At 43.8% G+C, this 22,101-nt stretch overlaps 1 protein-coding gene and 1 pseudogene across 1 annotated transcript in view; one reads left to right on the top strand and one right to left on the bottom strand.

Moving 5' to 3' along the window:
• Nucleotides 1-22,101, top strand: part of Ints3 (integrator complex subunit 3) — a 44,335-nt gene that overhangs the window by 2,013 nt on the left and 20,221 nt on the right. Inside the window, exons 2-6 of the mRNA XM_090340953.1 lie at nt 11,468-11,551; nt 14,017-14,100; nt 18,564-18,677; nt 18,930-19,014; nt 21,118-21,184. Of these exons, the coding sequence (XP_090197079.1) occupies nt 11,468-11,551; nt 14,017-14,100; nt 18,564-18,677; nt 18,930-19,014; nt 21,118-21,184 (434 nt within the window). The remainder of the gene's footprint in view (nt 1-11,467; nt 11,552-14,016; nt 14,101-18,563; nt 18,678-18,929; nt 19,015-21,117; nt 21,185-22,101) is intronic.
• LOC150058206 (small ribosomal subunit protein uS3 pseudogene) lies at nt 12,503-12,870 on the bottom strand (annotated as a pseudogene).

Genomic DNA, 22,101 nt, shown 5'->3' with positions numbered 1-22,101 from the left:
AAAAGTTGGTGTGTGTGTGTGTCCGTCCGCCCGTCCGTGTGTATCCTTTGTCTTTCCCTTTCCCCCCAGTACTGGGATTTGTGTTCACAACCTGGCACTTCCTAGGCGGGTGCCCTGCCACTTGAACCATGCCTCCAGCTCATTTTGCTTTTTCATGAATTTTTTTTAGAGCAAATCTTCCCTTGGCTAAGATGATATGTGTAGGTAAATTTTTTTTTTCAGTCGTGGACTTGAATGCTGGGTCTGGGTGTTGCCCCTGAACTCTTCAGTTCAAGGCCACCGCCCTATCCCTTGAGTCACAGCACCACTTCTGGTTTTCTAGTGGTTAATTGGAGATAAGAGTCTCACAGACTTTAGTACCCTGGCTGGGCTTTGAACCGGATCTGAGCCTCCTGAGTAGCTAGGATTGTAGGCATGAGCCACCAATTTATCTAGATAAATCTTTCCCAAGCTGGCTGTCTTTTGAACTGCTGGCCTCCTAATTTCTGCCTCCTGAGGAACTGGGATTACAAGTGTGAGCCTCTGCACTTGGCATTTTGTTTTCTGTTTTATTACCTAACTCAGATACCATGAGGAATGTAAGCAAGACTAAAAACAATTTGTTAAGTATGTTGACCCATGTTTGTAATCCCAGTACTCAGACTGAGGCAAGAAATCTGGATTTTGAAGCCAGACAGGGTCATATGCCCAGGGTAGTAACTTTTTTTTTTTTTTTTTTTTTTTTGCCAGTCTTGGGGCTTGAACTCCGCCTGGACACTGTCCTTGAACTTTCTCAAGGCTAGCACTCTACCACTTGAGCCACAGCACCACTTCTGGCTTTTTCTATGTATGTGGTACAAAGGAATGGAACCCCAGGGCTTTGTGCATGCGAGGCAAGTACTCTACCACTCACACTTCTGGCCCCTTAACTTTTTTTTTTTTTGCCAGTCTTGATTTCAGTGCCTGGGCACTGCCCCTGAGCTCTTTTTTTTTTTGCCAGTCCTGGACTTGAGCACAGGGCCTGAGCACTGTCCTTGGACTTTCTCAAGGCTAGAGCTCTACCACTTGAGCCTCAGCACCACTTCCGGCTTTTTCTATGTATGTGGTACCGAGGAATCGAACCCGGGTCTTCATACATGCTAGGCAAGCACTTTAACCACTAGGCCAAACTCCCGCCCCCCCCTGAGCTCTTTTTGCTCAAGCCTAGCACACTACTACTTTGAGCCACAGTGCTACTTCTGGTTTTCTGGTAGTTAATTGGAGATGAGTCTCACAGACTTTCATGCCCTTGCTGGCTTTGAATTGTGATCCTCAGATCTCAGCGTCCTGAGTAGCTAGGATTCAGGCATGAGCTGTAGGGTTCTAGAACATCAGTAGTATATGTGGTACTGAGGAATTGAACCCAGGGCTTCATGCATGCTAGGCAAGCACTCTACCATTAGCCAGGCTCCTAGCCCAAAAAACTTTTTTAGACTGTTTGAAAATGAACTTAGAACTATTTTCAGAAGGAAGAAGGATCTTGGGATCTGTCTCACTCTCTTTCCTGATCTTCATGGTGTAAATATTTCCCAGCTTCCCTGCCCCCACCTTCCTTCTTTGCCCTTTGTCCCTTCCATTTCAGTTTTCCTACAAACCTCATCATGCTATTTTTTTTCCCTTAAAGGTGTTCTGTTATCCCCATTAGTCCAGGATGTCTCTTAAGAGCAAGACTTGGTGGCTTTTTCCTTTGAGCCTCCTTGCAGATCTCTACCCAAGTTAATCAAACCCTTTTATTGACTGACTGACTTCTGCTTATTCTGGCCTGGTAATTTTCCATTACAAGCCTACCTTTGGCAGAGGTAACAGAAGTAGTTTTCTGACTATATACACTTGCTGTGTGTTGAGTGATAGGAAAATAGGATGGGGCAGATCCGAGGTGTGCCTTCTAGAGCTTATCATCTGAAGTCTTACGTTGACACACCCACTAGGAGGCTTAAAAAAAGCTGGGCTGCTATGCAAAGAGGCTGCGATTATTCTAGTTGGGTGTAATCAGGAAAGGTCTTTAGAGGCCTGTAATATAAAATGCTCATTGGTCAAGAGCCTTGCCTGCAGGAGCTGTGACTCTTAAGCCCTAGGGAGTGTACATTGTATCCTTTCTTCTCTTTGGCCCCTTTCTTTGAAGGCAGAAGTCTTCTTGCCCATCCTTATCCAGTTTGGAGAGAGAATGATATAAAAATAGGGCCAGAGATTGGAGGAGTTTAGAACATGTAGTTTCTAATCTTGTGAGCTCCCAGTTATTCCTTTGCCAAGAAGGGACCTGTCACCACTTTGAAGTCATGCAAAAGGAGCGGTTAGTTACTACTCCAAAGAAGTCAAATTTTTGTGGTACCAAGATTTGATCTCAGGGCCTCATGCTGACACTCTGCCTTTTCCACGTATGGCTGGCCATGCTTTTTTGATGATTAACTGGAGATTCTTTTTTTCCCACTCATCACCTGAGCCAGGCCTCTAATCCAGCATTTTTGTTGATTAGTTGAAGGTAAGAGTCTCAGGGCCAGGCATTACTATAATCCTAGCTCCTCAGGGGCCTCAGATCTGGGGGTCATGGTTCAGAGCCAGCCCTGTCAGGCAAATCTATGAGACTCTTATCTCCAGTTAACCACCAGAAGACCAGAAGTGACACTGTGGCTCAAGTGCTAGCCTTGAACAAAAAGAGCTCGGGACAGTGCCCCAGGTAGGCCCTTAGTTCAATACCCATGACCAGAAAGAACAAAAGATTCTCATGGACTTTTTGCCCAGACTGGCTTTGAACTTGGATCCTTAGATCTCAGTCCCCTGAGTAGCTAGGATTACAGTCATGAGCTGCCTGGGCCTAGCTGAAGTAGAACTTAAATCCATGGATGGACTCAGAATATTAATGTCTTAGTGCTATTTCCCTGCCAGCTTTTTCCTCAAGGAATAATTGTTTTCTCTGTGGATCCCAAGGAATGGACTTTGAGTCATTTCTTTCTTCTCCCCCCACTTTAAATCATTATTTCACATGTGACTCTTAGTTGTGGAACATAGGTCATCCCTCAGAATCTTCAGGGGCTCCAGGTCCGCTAGAGGACACCAGAATCTCTGATGCTTAAGTTCCTTAAGTCAGCTCTCCATACAGAATAGAAAGGTTGGTTGGTATACTTAGAATCCAACATGTTCAATAGTTCCTTTATGATATGAGTTCTTGGGGATTGTACAGTTTGGACTATATCTTCCTGTTCAGAAAATGATAGAGTTTAGTTCAAGGCCACTCCTCATTCACCTGGCTGAGGAGTTGTAATGGAAAGGGAGAAATCCTTCTGAGTCTCCAGTTAACTTCAGGCATGTACTGGCATATAGAAAAGTTTCCTCCTTGCTGTCTGCTGCTGTTGTGATAGGTAGTTTTAGCAAAGTTAGTTCAGGAGCTCCTAGAGATGATAAATATTTACTCAGCCCTCTGAGGTGCTGTCAGAGAAGGCTCATTCCAAACAGCTGTTCTGCCAGCAGTTGTTGGCAGCTGCATGTGTGACTTCATTTTTATTAAGGGCCTCCAGAGGAAGGAATTGGGAAGAGGGGTTCTGTTGCTGAGTTGCAGGGATCTAGCTTTTTCATGACCCTCTTTGAGGGCACATAGTTCTTTTGTAGCCCTGAATGATTTTTAATTAATGTTCCCATCTTGTTTGGACAAGTAATTTCTTTTCCTTTTTTTTTTTTGTTGGGTCATGGAGTTTGAACTCAGCCTGGGAGCAGTCCCTGAGCTCTTCAGCTCAAGGCTACTGCCCTACCCTGGAGCCAGGTCCCACTTCCCATTTTCTAGAGGTTAAATGGAGATAAGAGTCTCAGGTCCTTTTGTGTTGGGGCTGGCTTTGAACCTTGATCCTCAGATCTCAGCCTACTGAGTAGCTAGGATTACAGGCGTGAACCACCACACCAGATGGCAAGTGATTTCTATAGGAAGAGTAGTATCTTTTTAACTTGTTGCCTGTAATGAACTATCACATTTTTTTCCTCATTGAGTTTATCTGCTCATCTAAATTCTGGACTCTTTAATTTCTACAATATCCTTAGCAGGGCCTCCCAGTTTCAAGACTGGGCAGTGAGTGATACAATTGACTCAGTTCTCTGAACAGAGCTTCAAATATCGGGGAGGAGCCTAGAGAAGCTTAGTTCAACCCAAGGTCTCGTGAGTGTTAAATCACATCCAGACACTGCCAGCTCATAGAGCTGTGTAGCCAGCTTGGCCAGGATCTCAATATAGGGTCATCTGTCAGGCCTCTTTCCTTTCCCCTCCCTTTTCCTCATCTCTTAGAAGGCAAAGGTTTACAGAGGGTCAGCAGGAGAGGAAGCTTTTCAGCCTGGTTAGGCACTTATCCATGTCCTGTGGTTGGGGGTTAGTTTTCAGGAATCTTTTTTTTTTTTTTTTGCGGGTCATGGGTCTTGTACTCGATGCTGTCCCTGAGCCCTTCAGCTCAAAGCTACCGCCCTACGCCAGGGCCTGGATGTTGTCCCTGAGCTCTTCAGCTCAAGGCTACCACCCTACCCTGGAGGCAAGCCCCACTTCCCACTTTCTAGAGGTTAATTGGAGATGAGTCTCTGGTCCTTTTGTGCCTGGGCTGGCTTTGAACCTTGGTGGTCAGATCTCAGCCTCTTGAGTAGCTCGGATTACAGGCATGAGCCACTGTGCCTGGCTTAGTTTTCAGGAATCTTTTTTTTTTTTTTTTTTTTTTTTTGCCAGTCCTGGGCTTGAGCTCAGGGCCTGAGCACTGTCCTTGGACTTTCTCAAGGCTAGAGCTCTACCACTTGAGCCTTAGCACCACTTCCGGCTTTTTTCTATGTATGTAGTACTGAGGAATTGAACCCGGGTCTTTGTGCATGCTAGGCAAGCACTCTACCACTAGGCCAAACTCCCGGCCCAGTTTTCAGGAATCTTAAAGGACATGTTGAAGTAGTGGCTGGGGGCTAGTGAATCTGTGTACAGTTGCTGAACTTCCATACCAATTAATAGATTCTGATGATCAGCAGGCTGGATGCTATATGCTTTCACAGGTTATTAATCTCTCAGAATAATCTTGCAGTAGGCATTATCTCTAAGTAACTCAGACAAGATGAACCTAAAACTAGGTTTTGGTGGGGGTTTTTTGGTTTGTTTGCTTGTTTTGCCAGTCCTGGGACTTGATCTCAGGGCCTGAGTGCTGTCCTTGACTCAAGGCCAGAGCTCTACCACTTGAGCCACAGCACCATTTTCAGCTTTTTCTAGACATATGTGGTGCTGAAGAATAGAACCTGGATCTTCGCACATGCTAGGCAAGCACTCTACCACTAGGCCAAACTCCTAGCCCCTTGGTCTTTTTTTTTTTTTTTAATTTTTATTTTTTTTGCCAGTCCTGGGCCTTGAACACAGGGCCTGAGCACTGTCCTTGGACTTTCTCAAGGCTAGAGCTCTACCACTTGAGCCACAGTACCACTTCCAGCTTTTTTCTATGTATGTGGTACCAAGGAATTGCACCCGGGTCTTCATGCATGCTAGGCAAGCACTCTACCACTAGGCCAAACTCCTGGCCCCCTGGTCTTCTTTTTGATTCCATGCTTTCTGTTGGCTTGCACTGGTTAGGTGATGCTTGATTTCTTTTAACTTTCTCTGTTGATTTCATAGAGAATTTTTTCTCTGATAGGAAGCAGTATCTAGAATCCCCCCCCCCCCCCCCCCGTTGCTCATTTACCATATCCCTGTGTTTTGAAACTGCTGGGTATAGGAGTCTTAGCAAGAAAGTCTGAACCAAGCAACTGGATTAACTGACCCTGTAGTCTGTAATAACTGCCTTGATTGGAAGGAATGAGATTTCAAAAAAGAGGAAACCCAGCCTGGGGTGTTTCCCCCTCCCCTTCTCATGGGAGGTTGGACTTGGTAATGAGAGGTCTCAGAGCTCCTGGTAGTGAGAGTCACAGCTCAGTTTTCATGTGATCTCACAGCTTCTTCTCACAAGTACGAGGTGCTATTTATTAAGGCTGAGCCTGCTGATCTGACCTAATTTGGGATATAGAACTGATGTTAGTGTAAACTTGTAATATCTATAAACCTGACCTTAATTTAGGCTGAAGTTTTATAGCCATCAGAACATTTTGTCTTAAGACAATTGTCTGCTACCTGATGTTCGTACACAGTAGAGACATTGACAATCTCATGGTAATGATCCAAGGAGAAACATGGTTATCTTTCAAGCTAAGACTGCTTTCCCATTACCCTTACTTGTCTGCTTCTCAAAACACTGCTAAAGAAGCACCATGAGGGGCCAGGAGTTTGGCCTAGTGGTAGAGTGCTTACCTAGCATGCAGAAAGACCCAGGTTTGATTCCTCGGTGCCACATGTATTGAAAAAAGCCAGAATTGGTGCTGAGGCTCAAGTGGTAGAGCTCTAGCCTTGAGGAAGTCCAAGGACAGTGCTCAAGTCCTGAGTTCAAGCCCAGGACTGGCAAAAAAAAAAAAAAAACAACCAAAAAAACACCCTAAGCATGTCTCGACAGGTTTGTTTTGTTTTTGTATGACCAGGTATTGAGCCTGGGATCTTTTGGTTAGGCATATGTTCTGCTCAGCTACATTACTAACCCCTTTCTTCTTCTTCTTCTTCTTCTTCTTCTTCTGCTTCTGCTTCTGCTTCTGCTTCTGCTTCTTCCTCCTCCTCCTCCTCCTCCTCCTCCTCCTCCTCCTCCTCCTCCTCCTCCTCCTCCCCTCCTCCTCCTCCTCTCCTCCTCTTCTTCTTCTTCTTCTTCTTCTTCTTCTTCTTCTTCTTCTTCTTCTTCTTCTTCTTCTTCTTCCCTCTTCTTCTTCTTCCCTCTTCTTCTTCCTCTCTTTCTCCTCTTTCTCCTCTTCCTCCTCCTCCTCCTCTTCCTCCTCTTCTTTTTGTGGGGTCATGGGGCTTGAACTTGGCCTGGGTGCTGTCCCTGAGCTCTTCAGCTCAAGGCTACCTCCCTACCCTTGAGCCAAGCCTCACTTCTTGTTTTCTAGAGTTAATTGGAGATAAGAGTCTCAGGTTCTACTCAGGCTAGATGAATCACGCCTGTAATCCTAGCTAGTCTTGGGGCTTGAATTCAAGGGCCTTAGTGCTGTCCCTGCGCTACTTTTGCTTAAGGCTAGCACTCTACCCTTGAACCACTGTGCCACTTCCAACTTTTTTTGCTCATGTGGTACTGATGAGTTGAACCTAGGGCTTCATGCATGGTAGGCAAGCACTCTATCACTAAGCTAAGCCACATTCTCAGTCACAAATCTTGAGGGGGGGGGGTTATTACATTGTGGGGCTTGGACTTGGCCTGGCCTCTGTCCTTAAGCTCTTCAGCTCAAGGCTACATCCCTACCTCTGGGCCTGGGTGTTAGCCCTGAGCATCTCAGATCAAGGCTACCACCCTACCCCTTGAACCACAGTACCACTTCCAGTTTTCTAGTGGTTAGTTGAAAATAAGACAAGACTTCAGTGCTAGGCTGGCTTTGACCCAGGATCCTCAGATTTCAGCCTCCTGAGTAGCTAAGATTACAGGCGACTGTGCCAGGTTACAAGTCTATTTTTATCCTTGTTTTGTCAACATTGTAATCATAAAGCCTCAGGAAATAGTTTAGGTATTGACAACAGATGGGTTCTCTGGCTAGATATGAAGAATATTTTTTCAATATTTTATCAATATGTAGTCCTCTTCAGTAGTATAAATGCTTTAGAATAGGCCCCAGTGTCTAAATTTCCATAGAATATTAGGCAGCTACCTAATAAGTGACCCTTGTGTGATTGACTTTAATGCAGCTTTGTTTAACTGGAGAAGTTGGCAGGTTTTAGTTTAGCCTTTTTTTTTTCCTGTCACTCCTTTCCTCCTATTTTTATTGTTTTTACCAGTTTGGTAGAGATGGGTCTGGAGGTAGCATTTCAACTGAAAAAGTAGACTATTATTTCCATGTAGCTTCATCTTTTTGTTTCCATAATCAGCAGTACATGGTAAATGGCAATCTTGCTTCTCTTTGCTCCAGCTCCTAGATTATTTTGAGTCAAGTCTAAGATATAGTTCATTTCACCTTTAAATACTTCATATTTTACAGCTTTTTTTTTTTTTTTGGATAGTCTGAGTACTACACTCACATCTACAAACATTAATAATAGTCTCCTTCAAGTTATCTCATGGCCTCACCTCTATCCCCTGTTGGGCTTTCTAGAAGCCCAGGTTCTCATAGTTGTCTTTCTTTTTCCCTCTTTTATCTGTTTCCTAACTGTTCCTTTTTCTTTACCATATCATGCAAAAATGTAAAATAATTCTTTGATATCATCAATATTAGGTCATTATTGAGGCTGTTCTTTTTGTTGGTGGTGGTCATGGCACTTGAACTCAGGGCTTGGGCACTATCCCTGAGCTCCTTTTGCTCAAGGCTAGCATCCTACCACTTTAAGCCACAGTGCAACTTCTAGTTTTCTGGTTTAATTGGAGATGAGTGTCTTACACATTGAGATGAGATCCTTGTGTCTCAGCTTTCTGAGTAGCCAGACTTACAGGGGTAAGCAACAGTTACCCAGCTCAGATCTCAGATTGTTCGTGTGTGTCTGTCTCAGTGGGTCATGAGACTTGAACTCTGGGCCTTGTCCCTGAACTCTTCAGCTTAAGGCTACCACCCTATCCCTTGGGATACAAGGTCACTTCCCGTTTTCTTGTAGTTCATTGGAGATAAGAGTCTCACAAACTTTTGTGCCCAGGCTGGCTTTGAGCCATGAACCTCAGATCTCAGCCTCCTGAGTCGCTAGGCTTACAGGTATGAGGCACCGCACCTGGCTTTGTCTTCTGAATTCTTTTTTTTTTTTTCTTTTTGTGGGTCATGGAGCTTGAACTGGGCCTGGGTGTTGTCCCTGAGCTCTTCAGCTCAAGGCAACCACCCTACCCTTGAGCCAAGCCCACTTCCCATTTTCTAGAGGTTAATTGGAGATAAGAGTCTCAGGTCCTATTGTGCCCAGACTGGCTTGATCCTCAGATCTCAACCTACTGAGTAGCTAGGATTACAGGTGTGAGCCACTGCACCTGTCTGATTCTTTAATTTGTAATAGCTATTTTAAAATAATTTCAAATGTAAAGAAAAATTATAGAGTCTCACTGTGTAGCCCAGATGGCCTTGAATTTGAGATCTTTCTGTCTCTTGAGTGTTGGGATTACAGATGTATGCCACCAACCTTGGCTATTTTATTTATTTTGAGATGGAGATCATACTACATTGTCCAGGTTGTGGTCACACTCTGGGTTCAAGTGGTCTTTCCACCTTAACCTACTGAGCATCTGGTGCTATGGGTACACAACCATATCTGGCTCTCTTCCGTGCATCTTAGAGGCATGTGGTGTCAGTTTGTGTCACTACTGGTGATATTTGGATTACTTGGTTAAGGAGGTGTCTAGGTTTTTTCTGTATTATTTTCATTTTGAAATTAATAGGTATTTTAAGCTTATGTAAATATATTATTATTATTATTGAAAATTCCACCTACTAGTTTGTTGTTGTTGTTCTGTTTGTATTTTTTTGTGGGTTATGGGGTTTGAACTCTAGGATTACAGGTGTGAGCCACTTCACCCAGCTTACCTACTAGTTTTAACACACATGATAGTATTTGCCAGAACCACATTTTTTAGTTGTCATTCTATTATAAAGGAAGAGCTTTTCTTTTGTGTATGTGGGCATGCACACATGCATGGATGCCCATTTTGGAGCTTGAATTCAGGGCTTCATGATCTTGTTTGTTTTTTTTTTTTTTTACCAGTCCTGGGCTTGAGCTCAGGGCCTAAGCACTGTCCTTGGACTTTCTCAAGGCTAGAGCTCTATCACTTGAGCCTCAGCACCACTTCCAGTTTTTTCTGAGTATGTGGTCCTGAGGAATTTGAACCCACAGTCTTTGTGCATGTTAGGCAAGCACTCTACTACTATGCCAAATTCCCAGTCCTCTTGTTATTTATTTATTTATTTATTTATTTATTTATTTATTTATTTATTTATTTATGTCAGTCCTGGGCCTTGAGCTCAGAGCCTGAGCACTGTCCTTGGGTTTTCTCAAGGCTAGAGCTCCACCACTTGAGCCACAGCACCACTTTCGGCTTTTTTCTATGTATGTGGTACCAAGAAATCAAACCCAGGTCTTAGTGCATGCTAAGCAGGCACTCCACCACTAAAACTCCTGGCCCTTCTTTTTTTGACTCAAGGCTGATGTTCTGTTGCTTCCCCAACAACTACTTCCGGGTTTTTGTTGGTTAATTGCCTTGGCTGGCTTTTTAGTGCACTCCTGAGATCTTAGCCTCCTGAATAGAGAGGATTATAGGATTGAGCTACTAATAATATCTGGCTGCTCCTCTTCTTCTTCTTGTTGTTGTTGTTGTTGTTGTTGTTGTTCTTCTTCTTCTTCTTTTTTCTGTCTAAGCTAGAAAGTTTGAAGTTTTTCTTCTTTTCTTCCCCCTACTTTTTTATTGCATCAATTAGTTGTACTAAGGGGTTGCATTTTTTTTTTTTTGGCAGTCCTGGGCCTTGAACTTAGGTCCTGAGCACTGTCCTTGGGCATTCTCAAGGCTAGCGCTCTTCCACTGGAGCCACAGTACCATTTCCAGCTTTTTTCTATATATGTGGTACCAAAGAATCAAACCCGGGTCTTCATGCATGCTAGGTAATCACTCTTACCATTAGGCCAAACTCCAGGCCCAGGGGTTATATTTTGAATGTCTATATATGCATATAATGTACCTTCTTGACCAGTTTCACCCCCTCTGTCACTTTCCCTCATCCTCTAGGTTAGATTTTTTGTTTTTGTTTTTGCCAGTCCTGGCTTAAACCTGAGCACTGTCCTTGGGCTTTCTCAAGGCTAGAGCTCTACCACTTGAGCCACAGCCCCACTTCCAGCCTTTTTTATGTATGTGGTACCAAGGAATCAAACCCAGGTCTTTGTGCATGCTAGGCGAGGACTCTACCACTAGGCCAAACTCACAGCCCTTTAGGTTAGAATTTTTTTTTTTTTTTTTTTTTTGCCAGTCCTGGGCCATGAACTCAGGGCCTGACCACTGTCTTTGGACTTTCTCAAGGCTAGAGCATTACCACTTGAGCTTGAGCCTCAGCACCACTTCTGGCTTTTTTCTATGTATGTAGTACCAAGGAATTGAACCTGGGTCCTCGTGCATGCTAGGCAAGCACTCTACCACTAGGCTAAACTCTAGGCCCTAGGTTAGAATTTTTAAAAAAAATTGTTTGAAGCTGAGTTCTGTGGCTCACGCCTGTAATCCTAGCTACTCAAGAGGCTAAGATCTGAGGATCACAGTTCAAAAGCCAGCCCAGAAGCCAGCCCAGGCACTAATGTTCCTGAGACTCTTATCTAGGGTAAGGTGGTAGCCTTGAGCTGAAGAGCTCAGGGACAGTGTCCAGGCCCAGTGTCTGACAAAAGAAAAAAATTGTTTTGGGTCCAGAAGTACCACACACTTAATTTCTTGTCACCCCTCCACAGAGGTTGGAAAGGTGTATGAGCATTGTGACGTCAATGACTACTGGTGTCTCCGAGAGAGAAGCCAACGATGCCCTCAATGCCTATGTAAGTACCTGTTCCCCTCATACCCACTTCTACTTCTGGGAGAGCATGGAGACCTAACCATGGGGCTGAAGTTCATGTTAGGGGTCCCATCTTCATTTCCAAACTATTTTCTCTTACTCTAGATATTTTGCTCTCAGATTGTTTTGCATGTGTAAGTCACAGCTTCGTTTGTTTGCTTTAGTTGCTATTGCTGTCTCTCCCCCACCCCCTCTCTCTCTGTTAGTTCTGGGGCTTGAACTCAGGGCCTGGGCTCTATCCTTGAGCCTCTCTGTGATGTGTTCAAGACTAACATGAGTTGAAGTGCCACTTCCAGCTTTTTCTGTTTCTGTGATACTGAGGAATGGAGCCCAGGGATTCGTGTGTATTAGTCAAGCACTATACCACTAAGCCATATTCCCAGCCCCAAATGATTTTTTTTTTTTATTGCTTAGATGAATTTCTGAGCTTTAAGCTCAATGGCACAGGAACATCTCTTTATACCTTAGATATGCTGGTGATTAAATGACTAAATAGCACAATCTGGTCAAATATAAAAGATTTCCCTATGAACTAAGAAAAATAAATAAAAACACATTTCCTTCTGGGCTAGAGCTATAACTCAGTGGTAAGGTATACACTTACTATATGCAAAGGACCTGGGTTCAGTCCCCAGCACACAAACCAAAACCTCTAATCCTGTGATCCCGAGAGAGACAAGCATGGTGCTGTCATGTAGCCAGCAGCCTTTGAGGTCTCACGATGTATTTCTCTGGTCAGCTCTGCTTGGGCCGTCCAGGTCTGGTCTTTATAAATACCAAACGTGGTTTAAGCCAAGAGGATAAGCAAGGCTATACAGGCCAACATCACCAACTATTGGACAGTCTAGTAAGGCCTTAGGTGTTGTACAAGATTTTATTAGATGTCTGTAGAGCAGCATCCAGGCTCCCGATACAGCTGCCAAGGAGATCCTGTTTATGCTGTCGGGACTGGCTATGGCATGGCAGGCAGTTCTGGCTTCCCACCCTTCTGTTCTGAGATGGCAGGATCTCATCTTTAAGCTCCACAATGCTCACCTGATCAAGCAGGGGCTTCTTAGGGCCAATCTTACCGCTTGGGTCCCAGGGCAGCATGATCTTTACTTTGATTCCCAGCACACCCTGTTGGAGTAGCACATGGCGCACAGCAATATCGACTTAGTAGTTCACAGGGTCCTCATTGTGGATCTTCAGGCCATCCACAAACTTCATGGACTTAGCCCTCTGTCCTCGGAGTTTCCCAGACACCACGACCTCACAGCCCTTGGCTCCACTCTCCATGATGAACTGCAGCACACCATAGTAAGCCCTCCCAGGAGTTTGTAGCACAGAGACTCTGCCTGTGCAATGGCACACAGTCCTCTTGTGGCCACCTTTTCTGCATAAAGCTCTACACTGCCCTCAGGGAAGCCAAACCTCTTCAGAACTACTGCAGTCAATTCCCGAATGTGTCGACCCTTCTCACCAAGAACATTCTGTGTTCTGGTAGCTAAGATGATTTCTATCCTGGTAGGCGTAACTGGGACCTCAGCTCCAGAGTAGCCATCTTTAGCCAGCTCTCAAGTAAGAAATTCATTCAGTTCAGCTTTGAAGATGCCATTAGCAACAAACTTCCTCTTCTTGGAAATTTGCACTGCCGTCTTTGCCACTGTGGGATGCAGAGAGGGAAAGACCCAAAATGATTTTAAATCGCACATAAATCTAAGAGTAATCTTGATTACATTGTAAATATTCTCCAAGTATTGCCTGTATGTTGTTATAGATTATTCCTTGAGGCTTGAAGTTAAGCCCCACACTCTGCACTTTCACTTCTGGTTTTTTGCTGATTCATTGAAGATAAGAGTCTCCGGGACTTTTCTGCCTGTGCTGGCTTCTAACTACCATGCTCAGATTTTTTTATCTCATAGGTTGCTAGGATTCAGGCATGAGCCACTGGCATGCAGCTCTGTTCTTACTGTGTTTTCACTCTAGAAATCATAGAAATTTCTATGATTTGCCCAAATCATGGCTTGGGGAAAGTTTGCATGTTATTCCATGACGGGATTTTCATAACTCCTTCTCTATCAAAGACTGGTTAAAGCCACAGTCTGATAAAGATTGTAAAAGAGAATTCCAGTTCCATTGGTTAGTAAAAGCAAAAAGAGTATATCCCGGGGCTGTGAGGTAGCTCAGTGGCAAAGCGCTTGCCTAGCAAGTGCAGTATCCTGGGTTCAATCCCTAGTACCAAAAGGAAAAGATTTAAAAAAAAAAAAAAAGAGTGTATCCCTTCCATCTACCTCACTTGTAAAATGTACCTCATCTGTTTTAATAAAAGAAATTTACCAGATTTAAGAGGTGATCATTATCATTGTATGTTATCTAAAAGTTACAGATATTCTGGAAGAAACTGCTCAAATTTATACTTATGAATAACAGGTGTTTTTTCTTTTTTTTCTTTTGCTTATTTTATAGGTATGCAAAGGGCCTCCTCAACATGAGGAGATCTGCCTGGGCCTGTTTACTCTTGTCCTTACTGAACCTGCCCAAGCTCAGAAGGTAAGATACCTGGTCTGGACCTTTTAAAGATATAATCTGGGAATATAGTGTTGCTTACTGTCTAACTGGGATTGTAGTAGACCTTTTGACTAAAGGTGAACAGCTTGTGTTCCAACTGCAATTTCTTTATTGCAATTAAAAAAATTTTTTTATTTTTTACTGTTTTGTGTGTATGTGTGTGTTAGAGCTTAAACTCAGCTTCATGATCTCACTTAACTTTTTCACTCAGTGTTCTACTATTTGAGCTACTTCTCTACTTTTGGCTTTTGGATGAGTAGTGGACTTTACCACTTAGGCTGGCTTTGACTTTTGATCCTCAGGTGTTAGCTTCCTGATTAGCTTGGAAGTAGAGGCCTGAGCCACTTTTTCTTTTTTTTCTGGTCGGTCATGAGACTTCAAGTCTGGGCCTGGGCACTATCCCTGAGCTCTTCAGCTCAAGGCTACTGTCCTACCGCTTGAGCCAGTTTTCTGGTGGTTACTGGAGATAAGTGTCTCACTGACTTTAGTACCCTGGCTGGCTTTGAATCGTGATCCTCACATCTCAGCATGAGCCACTGTGCCTGGCTTCTTTTGTTTGTTTATTTAATAAGCATCTCCTGAATTGTGGGAGATGTTTTTTTTTTTTTTCTCTCTCACTTCGTGCTTTCAAACCATCATTTCTCTAATCTCTACTTCCTAGGTAGCTGAATTTAGACTGTTTTATTTTTAATCTTATCATTAAGATTAAGGCTTTATTTTCTCTTATATGATTTTTTTTTTTTTTTGCCAGTCCTGTGGCTTGAATTCTGGAGCCTGGGTATTGTCCCTGAGCTTCTTTTATTCAAGGCTAGCTCTCTACCACTTAGCCACAGCATCACTTCAGCTTTTTTTTTGTATGTGTGGGTCATGGGTCTTGAACTTGGCCCTGGGCGCTGTTCCTGAGCTCTTCAGCTCAAGGCTATCGCCCTACCCCTGGGCCTGGGTGCTTTCCCAGAGCTCTTCAGCTCAAGGCTACTACCCTACCCTCAAGCCAAGATACAAAGTCTCAGGTCCTTTTGTGCCCGGGCTGGGTTTGAACCTTGATCCTCAGATCTCAGACTTCTGAATAGCTAGGATTACAGGCGTGTGCACCACTCCTAGCTTTCACATAAATTTTTATAATTTAAAATCTGATTTAAGGGTTAGGAATGTACTTCGGTGGTAGAGTGCTTAAGCAGCCTTAGGCCCTGGCCCTGAGGTTCAGTCCTCAGTACCACAAATAGAGCAAACAAAATAGCAGAATCTTATTTAGCCATCTCAGTGCAAATTAATCTTGCCTGCTGAAAAGGCATATTTACTTGTTTAATGTGAGAAATGAACAGCCATAGTTAGTAAAGGCGGAGGTGTATGTAGTATTTCTTGCTCTTTTGCCTGGCTTAGCAGTGGAAGGCCACAAGGCTCTGCGTTATAAATGCTGTGTCATGAGTTTGACCATCTTAATCTAGCAAGGGCCAGGGTACTCTGCTTCCTTTTGCACTTTGACAGTCCTATGAAGGAAGGCCATACTGTGAGGAGGATGATTGAGAGATTTAAAAGGGAACAAACACTGGAAATGGAATAAGAGATTCCAGCAAACTACTACCAGTGTGCTGGTAGTTGTATCTGAAGCCTTCCCTGGTTTGTCACTGAATGGTTACAGAAGATGAGGGAAGTTGAGGTAAAAGAAAAATCTGTGTCAAGCCAGATACAGAGACATTGCTAACCACAGAGGAACCTTGTCTATTTAAATGAAAACAGAAATTCTGGGAATGTGGCATAGACCCAGGGCTGGGAAAGAGGACAAAACTCTCTGAAGACAATAGGGTTGAACTAAGAGAAGAAAGTGGCACTGTGGTTCAAGTGGTGGAATGCTAGCCTTGAGCTGAAGATCTCAGGGACAGCTCCGAGGCCCAGAGTTCAAGTCCCAAGACCGACCAAAGGAAAAGGAAAAGAAAAGAAAAGCACATTTTGGGGGCCTAGAGTTTGGCCTAGTACTTGCCTAGCATGCACGAAGACCTGGGTTTGATTCCTTGGTACCACATATATAGAAAAAAGCTGGAAATGGCACTGTGGTTCAAGGGTTCAAGCTCTAGCCTTGAGAAAGTCCAAGGACAGTGCTCAAGCCCTGAGTTCAAGCCGCAGGACTGGCAAAAAAAAGGGGGGGGGGGACAGAAACAGAGAGACAGAGACAGACAGTGAGACAGAGAGAGGATACCCTCTAATTCCATGCCCTGCCAGGAAGCTTAACAATAACTGTTGGTAACATATTGTAGCTGGGTACCAAGAGTATTATATCTCTGATACTGCCAGCTGTTTTACCCATCTGTAACAGTTGCTTACCAGCAAGGAGAACAATGGAAGGAAAAACCTTAGCTGGCTTCAAAGAGGGAAGATATAACTCAAAAAGAGCAGAGAGTTGGGCACTGGAAGTTCATGCTGATAATTCTAACTCCTCAGGAGGGTAAGAGCGATTTGAAGCCTGCCCAGGCAACAAAGTACATGAAACTCTCATCTCTAGTAAATCACTACAAAAGGAGGTGTGGCTCAAGTGGTAGAATTCCAACTTTGAGTACAAAGAGCTAAGGTGGTTACTTATTTTATCTGACTTTGTTTTTTTTTTGGGGGGGGGGACAGTCAAGGGGCTTGAACTAGATTTGAGCATTGCCCTTGAGCTCTTCAGCTCAAGGCTACTACCGTACCCTTGAGCCAAGCCCCACTTCCCATTTTCTAGAGGTTAATTGGAGATAAGAGTCTCAGGTCCTTTTGTGCCCAGGCTGGATTTGAACCTTGATCCTCAGATCAAGCCTCAGCCTCAGATGTCAGCCTCCTGAGTAGTTAAGATTACAGGGTGAACCACGACATTCTTATCTTGTTTTGACCCAAGATCTTGATAGGTATCTCTGTAGTCTTGAACTTATATCACTATATAGCCTATGCTGTTTCAGCTTTTGAAGCGCTGGAATGACAGGCCTACACTTCCTTTCTTTTTTAATACTTAGTGAAAGTAAAGGGTATCCCAGAGAAAAAGACATTCAGAATTATTGATGTAGCAAGATCAGTGGTAGAGCAATTTCTTGCCACACACAGATCATGGCTCATGTGATAGAACACCACAAAAAAAAAGAATGACGTTTAATTTTTTACTTTTTTTTTGTCAGTCATGGGGCTTGACCTCAGGTCTCTGAGCTTTTGCACTCAAACTAGCACACTACCATTGTGAACAATGGCTCCATTTCTGGTTTTCTGATAGTTAATTGGAGATGAGAGTGGGTATCTGTGGCCTACGCCTATTATCTGCCTATTAGCCTTGCTACTCAGGAGATTGAGATCTGAGGATTGCAATTGAAGCCATCCAGGGAAGAATAGTCTGTGAGCTTCTTATTTCTAATAAACTACTCAGAAAAAGCCTGAAGTGGCACTGTGGTTCAAGTGGTAGAGCACTAGCCTTGAGCACAAAGAGGCTCAGGGACAGTACCCAGGCCCTGAGTTCAAGCCTCAGGATTAGCCAAAAAAAAAAAAAAGTCTCATGAACTTGCCTTAGGTGGCTTTGAACCTCAATTCTCAGTTCTCAGCCTCCTGTGTAGCTAGGATTACAGGCTTAAAATATTACTGTAAGCCCAGACTAGCTAATTCTTCTGATTCCCTCTTAAATACGATGGTTATAGGCATCCGCCACCACACCTAGCTAAGAAAGCTCAGTTTGGGTTCTTCCTTTCTCTCCAGGGCCCTGATCTCTTAAACCCCCCTTCCTGCATCTGGTTGGGTCACAGCAGGTCTAAACCCCTCTGGGTTCCTTTTTGACTTGTTCAACTAAACCCATTCTGCAGTGACCTTTTACTGGGAGATGAAAAGCAGATGGCCTCCACCTGGTTTTGCTCAGCTGGTGGCATCAAACAGTATGACATTTTCTCAGAAGGGAGGTAGGGGGACAAGGATAGGACTAAGAGCTTTGCCCAGCAGGCTTTCCTTCCTTATTAGTGAATAGTGCAGTCTTTTTTTTTTCTACCCAGTAAGACAAAGCATAGATTTGTAATGGAGGTGACCTGTGGAGGGAAATTATCCAGGATGGGAAGTATTTTTGTTTCCCATTTTGCTATTTAGTATCTCATTGGTAGTGTTTAAGTTTAAAAGACAAGAGGAGCCAGGGTGGGTGGCTCATGCCTGTAATCCTAGCTACACAGGAGGCTGAGATCTGAGGAGCAAGGTTCAAACCCAGCCAGGGCACAAAAGGTCTTGAGACTCTTATCTCCAATTAGCCTCTAGGAGGTGGGGCCTTGGCTCAAGGGTTGGGTGGTAGCCTTTAGCTGTAGAGCTCAGGGACAATGCCCAGGCCGAGTTCAAGCTCTACGACCCACCAAAAAAAAAAAAAAAAGAAAAGAAAAGAAAAGACCAGGGAATAGTGGTTGACCTTGGGTTGAGTCAATAAACCTTAGTTTATTGGCTGCCCACAAACTTGCTTCTTACAGTGTTACCGAGACTTGGCTCTGGTGAGTCGTGATGGCATGAATATTGTCCTGAATAAAATCAACCAGATACTTATGGAGAAGTACCTGAAGTTGCAGGATACTTGCCGTACTCAGGTAAGGCCAGAAGAGGATTCTGGGAGTGGGAATTAGCTCATCAATAGTGTGTGCTCTGCATATACAAAGCCCTGGGTTCAATCTCCAGTTCCAAAAGAGGGTGGGGGTGGTATATTCAGTTCAAAACCAGAATTGTGATTATGGATTTTCCTACAGTGAAGGAATGGAAGTGTCATTAAATTGTAGCATGACTAAATTAGCACCTTTTTCAAACTCATAGGCCCTACCTTTCATTTCTCTTTTTCTTTCTAGTTGGTATGGTTGGTAAGAGAATTAGTGAAGAGTGGAGTTTTGGGAGCTGATGGTGTTTGCATGACATTTATGAAACAGATTGCAGGTAAGTTTGATGATGGGTCTAAAGAAGAAGAGAGGAGCCTAGAGACCAAATCTAGGCAGTAGGAAATGATTAAGCTCCTAAGGATCATGATTCCTGGATTACCTAGACTCAGTCTGATGCAGACATGTGACCATATATGTTATAGGAAGAAACTGATTGGAAAAAGCCATAGAGGTCCTTTGAAGTAGTAAGTCTTACCTCATTTTCTTTCCTGTCAAATGCAGACCTGGGCTTTAGTGGTGTTCTGGATCTGGAAGGGATGAGGAGAGAAGTGAAGGAAAATAATTTGTTCCCATGTCATTATGCTTTTAGAAACCTAGACATCCTCCCTGGCTCCAGCTCTTATGTTTTGTATATTTGCTTCCCCATAATTATGACATCTGATTGGAGCCAGTCTGAGGGACAAACGATATCACAGAACAGACCCTGACATTTAGGTTTTATTATCTTCGTGTCTGTGACATCTGTCTTAGCAACTGAATATGAAAGAGATCTGTTCTAACTACCTATTTTATTCTTGAGATTACGTGTGTTTGTTTAAAAATGACCATGCTAAAAACAAAAAAATACATGAAATTAAATAAAATGTAAATAGTCTTGCTGCTTTATCTCACCATTTGCCCATTGGTGCTTTGCCTCCACCCTTCCCTCCCCCAAGACCAATGCTCCTGTTTTGGTACATATGACTACTAAGCCTCGTGCCATGTGGCTTACGTGAACACTGACTTTTTTTAGTTGGACTTGGGGCAAAGCATAGCATTGTTGTGCTGAATATTTTTGTCTTCTCTCCTTGCACATTTTTCCCCACGAATCCCAACACTTTGGCCTGTGACCACCGCATGTTAATTCTATCCCAAGAAATTTTGTAGCAAAAACTGAAGACTGAGTCAGGCTCAGGGGCTCACGGCTATAATCCTAGCTACTCAGGAGGCTGAGATCTGAGGATCGCGGTTCAAAGCCAGTCTGGGCACTAAAAAGTCTGTGAGAGCCGGGAGTTTGGCCTAGTAGTGGAGTGCTTGCCTAGCATGCACGAAGACCCAGGTTCAGTTCCTCAGTACCACATACATAGAAAAAAAGTCAGAAGTGGTGCTGAGGCTCAAGTAGTAGAGCGCTAGCCCAGGATTGGCAAAAAAAAAAAAAAAAAAAGAGCCAGAAATGGTGCTAAGACTCAGGCTCAAGTGGTAAAGGGCTCTAGCCTTGAGAAAGTCCAAGGAGGACAGTGCTCAGGCCCTGAGCTCAAGCCCAGGACTGGCAAAAAAAAAAAAAAGTCCGTGAGACTCATCTCAAATTAATCATCAGAAAACTGGAAGTGGCACCATGGCTCAAGTGGTAGGGTGCTGCCTTGAGCTGAAGAGCTCAGGGACAATGCCCAGGCCCAGAGTTCAAGTCTCATGACTGCCACAAAAAAAAAAAGAAAGAAAGAAATCTGAAGACTGGTGTCTAGAAACAAGAAACTGGCTTGATGTGAGCTTGAGCACAGGACTCAGAACATTCAGATGGTAGGCTATAGCTACTGCCAGCCCTGTTTAAGATGCTATCCTTGCTTTCTATTTGTGGGCTTCTCATATCTCATTATTGTAAACTTGCCTCTTTTTTGTTTGTTTGTTTTGGGGGGGTTGTTTGTTTTGCTGGGCCTGGGCCTTGAACTTAGGGGCTGGGTGCTGTCCCTGAGCTCCTTTTACTCAAGGTTACACTCTACCACTTGAGCCATAATATTGGCTTTTTCTGTGATTAATTGGAGGTAAGAGTCTTATGGACTTTCCTATCCCAGCTGGCTTCCAACCACGATCTTTAGATCTCAGCCTTCTAAGTACTAGGTGTGAGCCACCAGTACTCAGCTTGTAAATTTGCCTTTTCAGGAGCCAGAGTGTTCCTATTCCAATGCCTAGAGTATAGGAAAATAATCCAGAAAATTCTCTTCTTTTGTCCAGAGGCAGAGAGGAAAGCTTCAAAGTCTGACAGAAGAAAAGATAACTTATCCTAGCATTCCTAGCAGCAGAAACAGGACCAGCAAAAAGAATGAAAAGATGTATTGGATTTAGCTGAGCTGCAAATCAAAGCTACTATATTCTGATTCTATCCTCTCCCCTCCTTTGAAATCAGGTGGAGATGTCACAGCCAAAAATATCTGGTTGGCAGAAAGTGTTCTGGATATCCTGACGGAGCAGAGGTAGAGTCCATTGTGAAGGGTGGGGCAAGGGCCAGATAAGACATGAGGTATGAGTGTGGGAAATAGGGAAGAACGGACCATGTAGCCCAAGAACGCCTTCAGTTACAGAGGGGGAGGACGAGGCAAATATGTTAGTGGCAAATGAAGTAATGCCATAGTGTGCCCCAAGAAACAAAGTAGTGGGAGACAGGGTCCTTGCTAAAATATCTCCGAACCCAGGAAAAACTGGTTTCATCTGATAAGGGTTTATTTTTGAGCTAGACCTCCTTGGAATGTTTATCTTTGGGGGGAGGTGGGAGGAGAATGAGCTCAGCAGAGTGGGGCCAGCCAACCACATAGGCCTGGCAGGTACCCCTTCTTCCCTCTAAGCATCTCAGTCCAACACATGCTCTTTTTTGGAGTGGCACAGCGATGGTGGGAGCAAGGAGGTGATAGAGCAGATCCTGCTTAGAATCTACATATAAGGCTTGGAGGTTCCAGTAGTAGGAAGCACATAATGGGTATATGGGACTTACTAGCTGGTTCTTTTCCGTTTCCCTCAAAGGACTAGATATGGTATGAGTTTGCTCCATATATGAATTTGGGGAGAGAGTCTTCCCCTTCGTCCTCTAGCCCATATCTTTGTATTGATTAATTTTAATATTTTTCTAGATGAGGAAATGTAATCAAATTATCTAGAGGGCAAATAGTGTCTGTATTATCTTCAGTTTAGAAGAGTGGACCTACTGCCATAATTCACACTTGTAAAATGCCTGCTATGTGTGTGCCGTGTTCTGTTCTGAGAACCATGCAGGCCTGCTGTGCAGTGCCACCTAGTGCTCTGGCTGCATTCGTGCAGTTGCACTGGGCCTAGTTCCATCACACCATCACACCATCACATGAGTGATTCTGCCAGTTTTTCCCAGGTCCCTCCTTTT

This window comes from Megascapheus bottae, chromosome 10 (genome assembly GCF_031878675.1).
Source record: "Megascapheus bottae isolate mThoBot1 chromosome 10, mThoBot2.hap1, whole genome shotgun sequence".
In the NCBI taxonomy this organism is placed as follows: Eukaryota; Metazoa; Chordata; class Mammalia; order Rodentia; family Geomyidae; genus Megascapheus; species Megascapheus bottae.
Note: the sequence above shows the minus strand (reverse complement) of the source record. Positions and strands in the feature narration are given on the sequence as shown.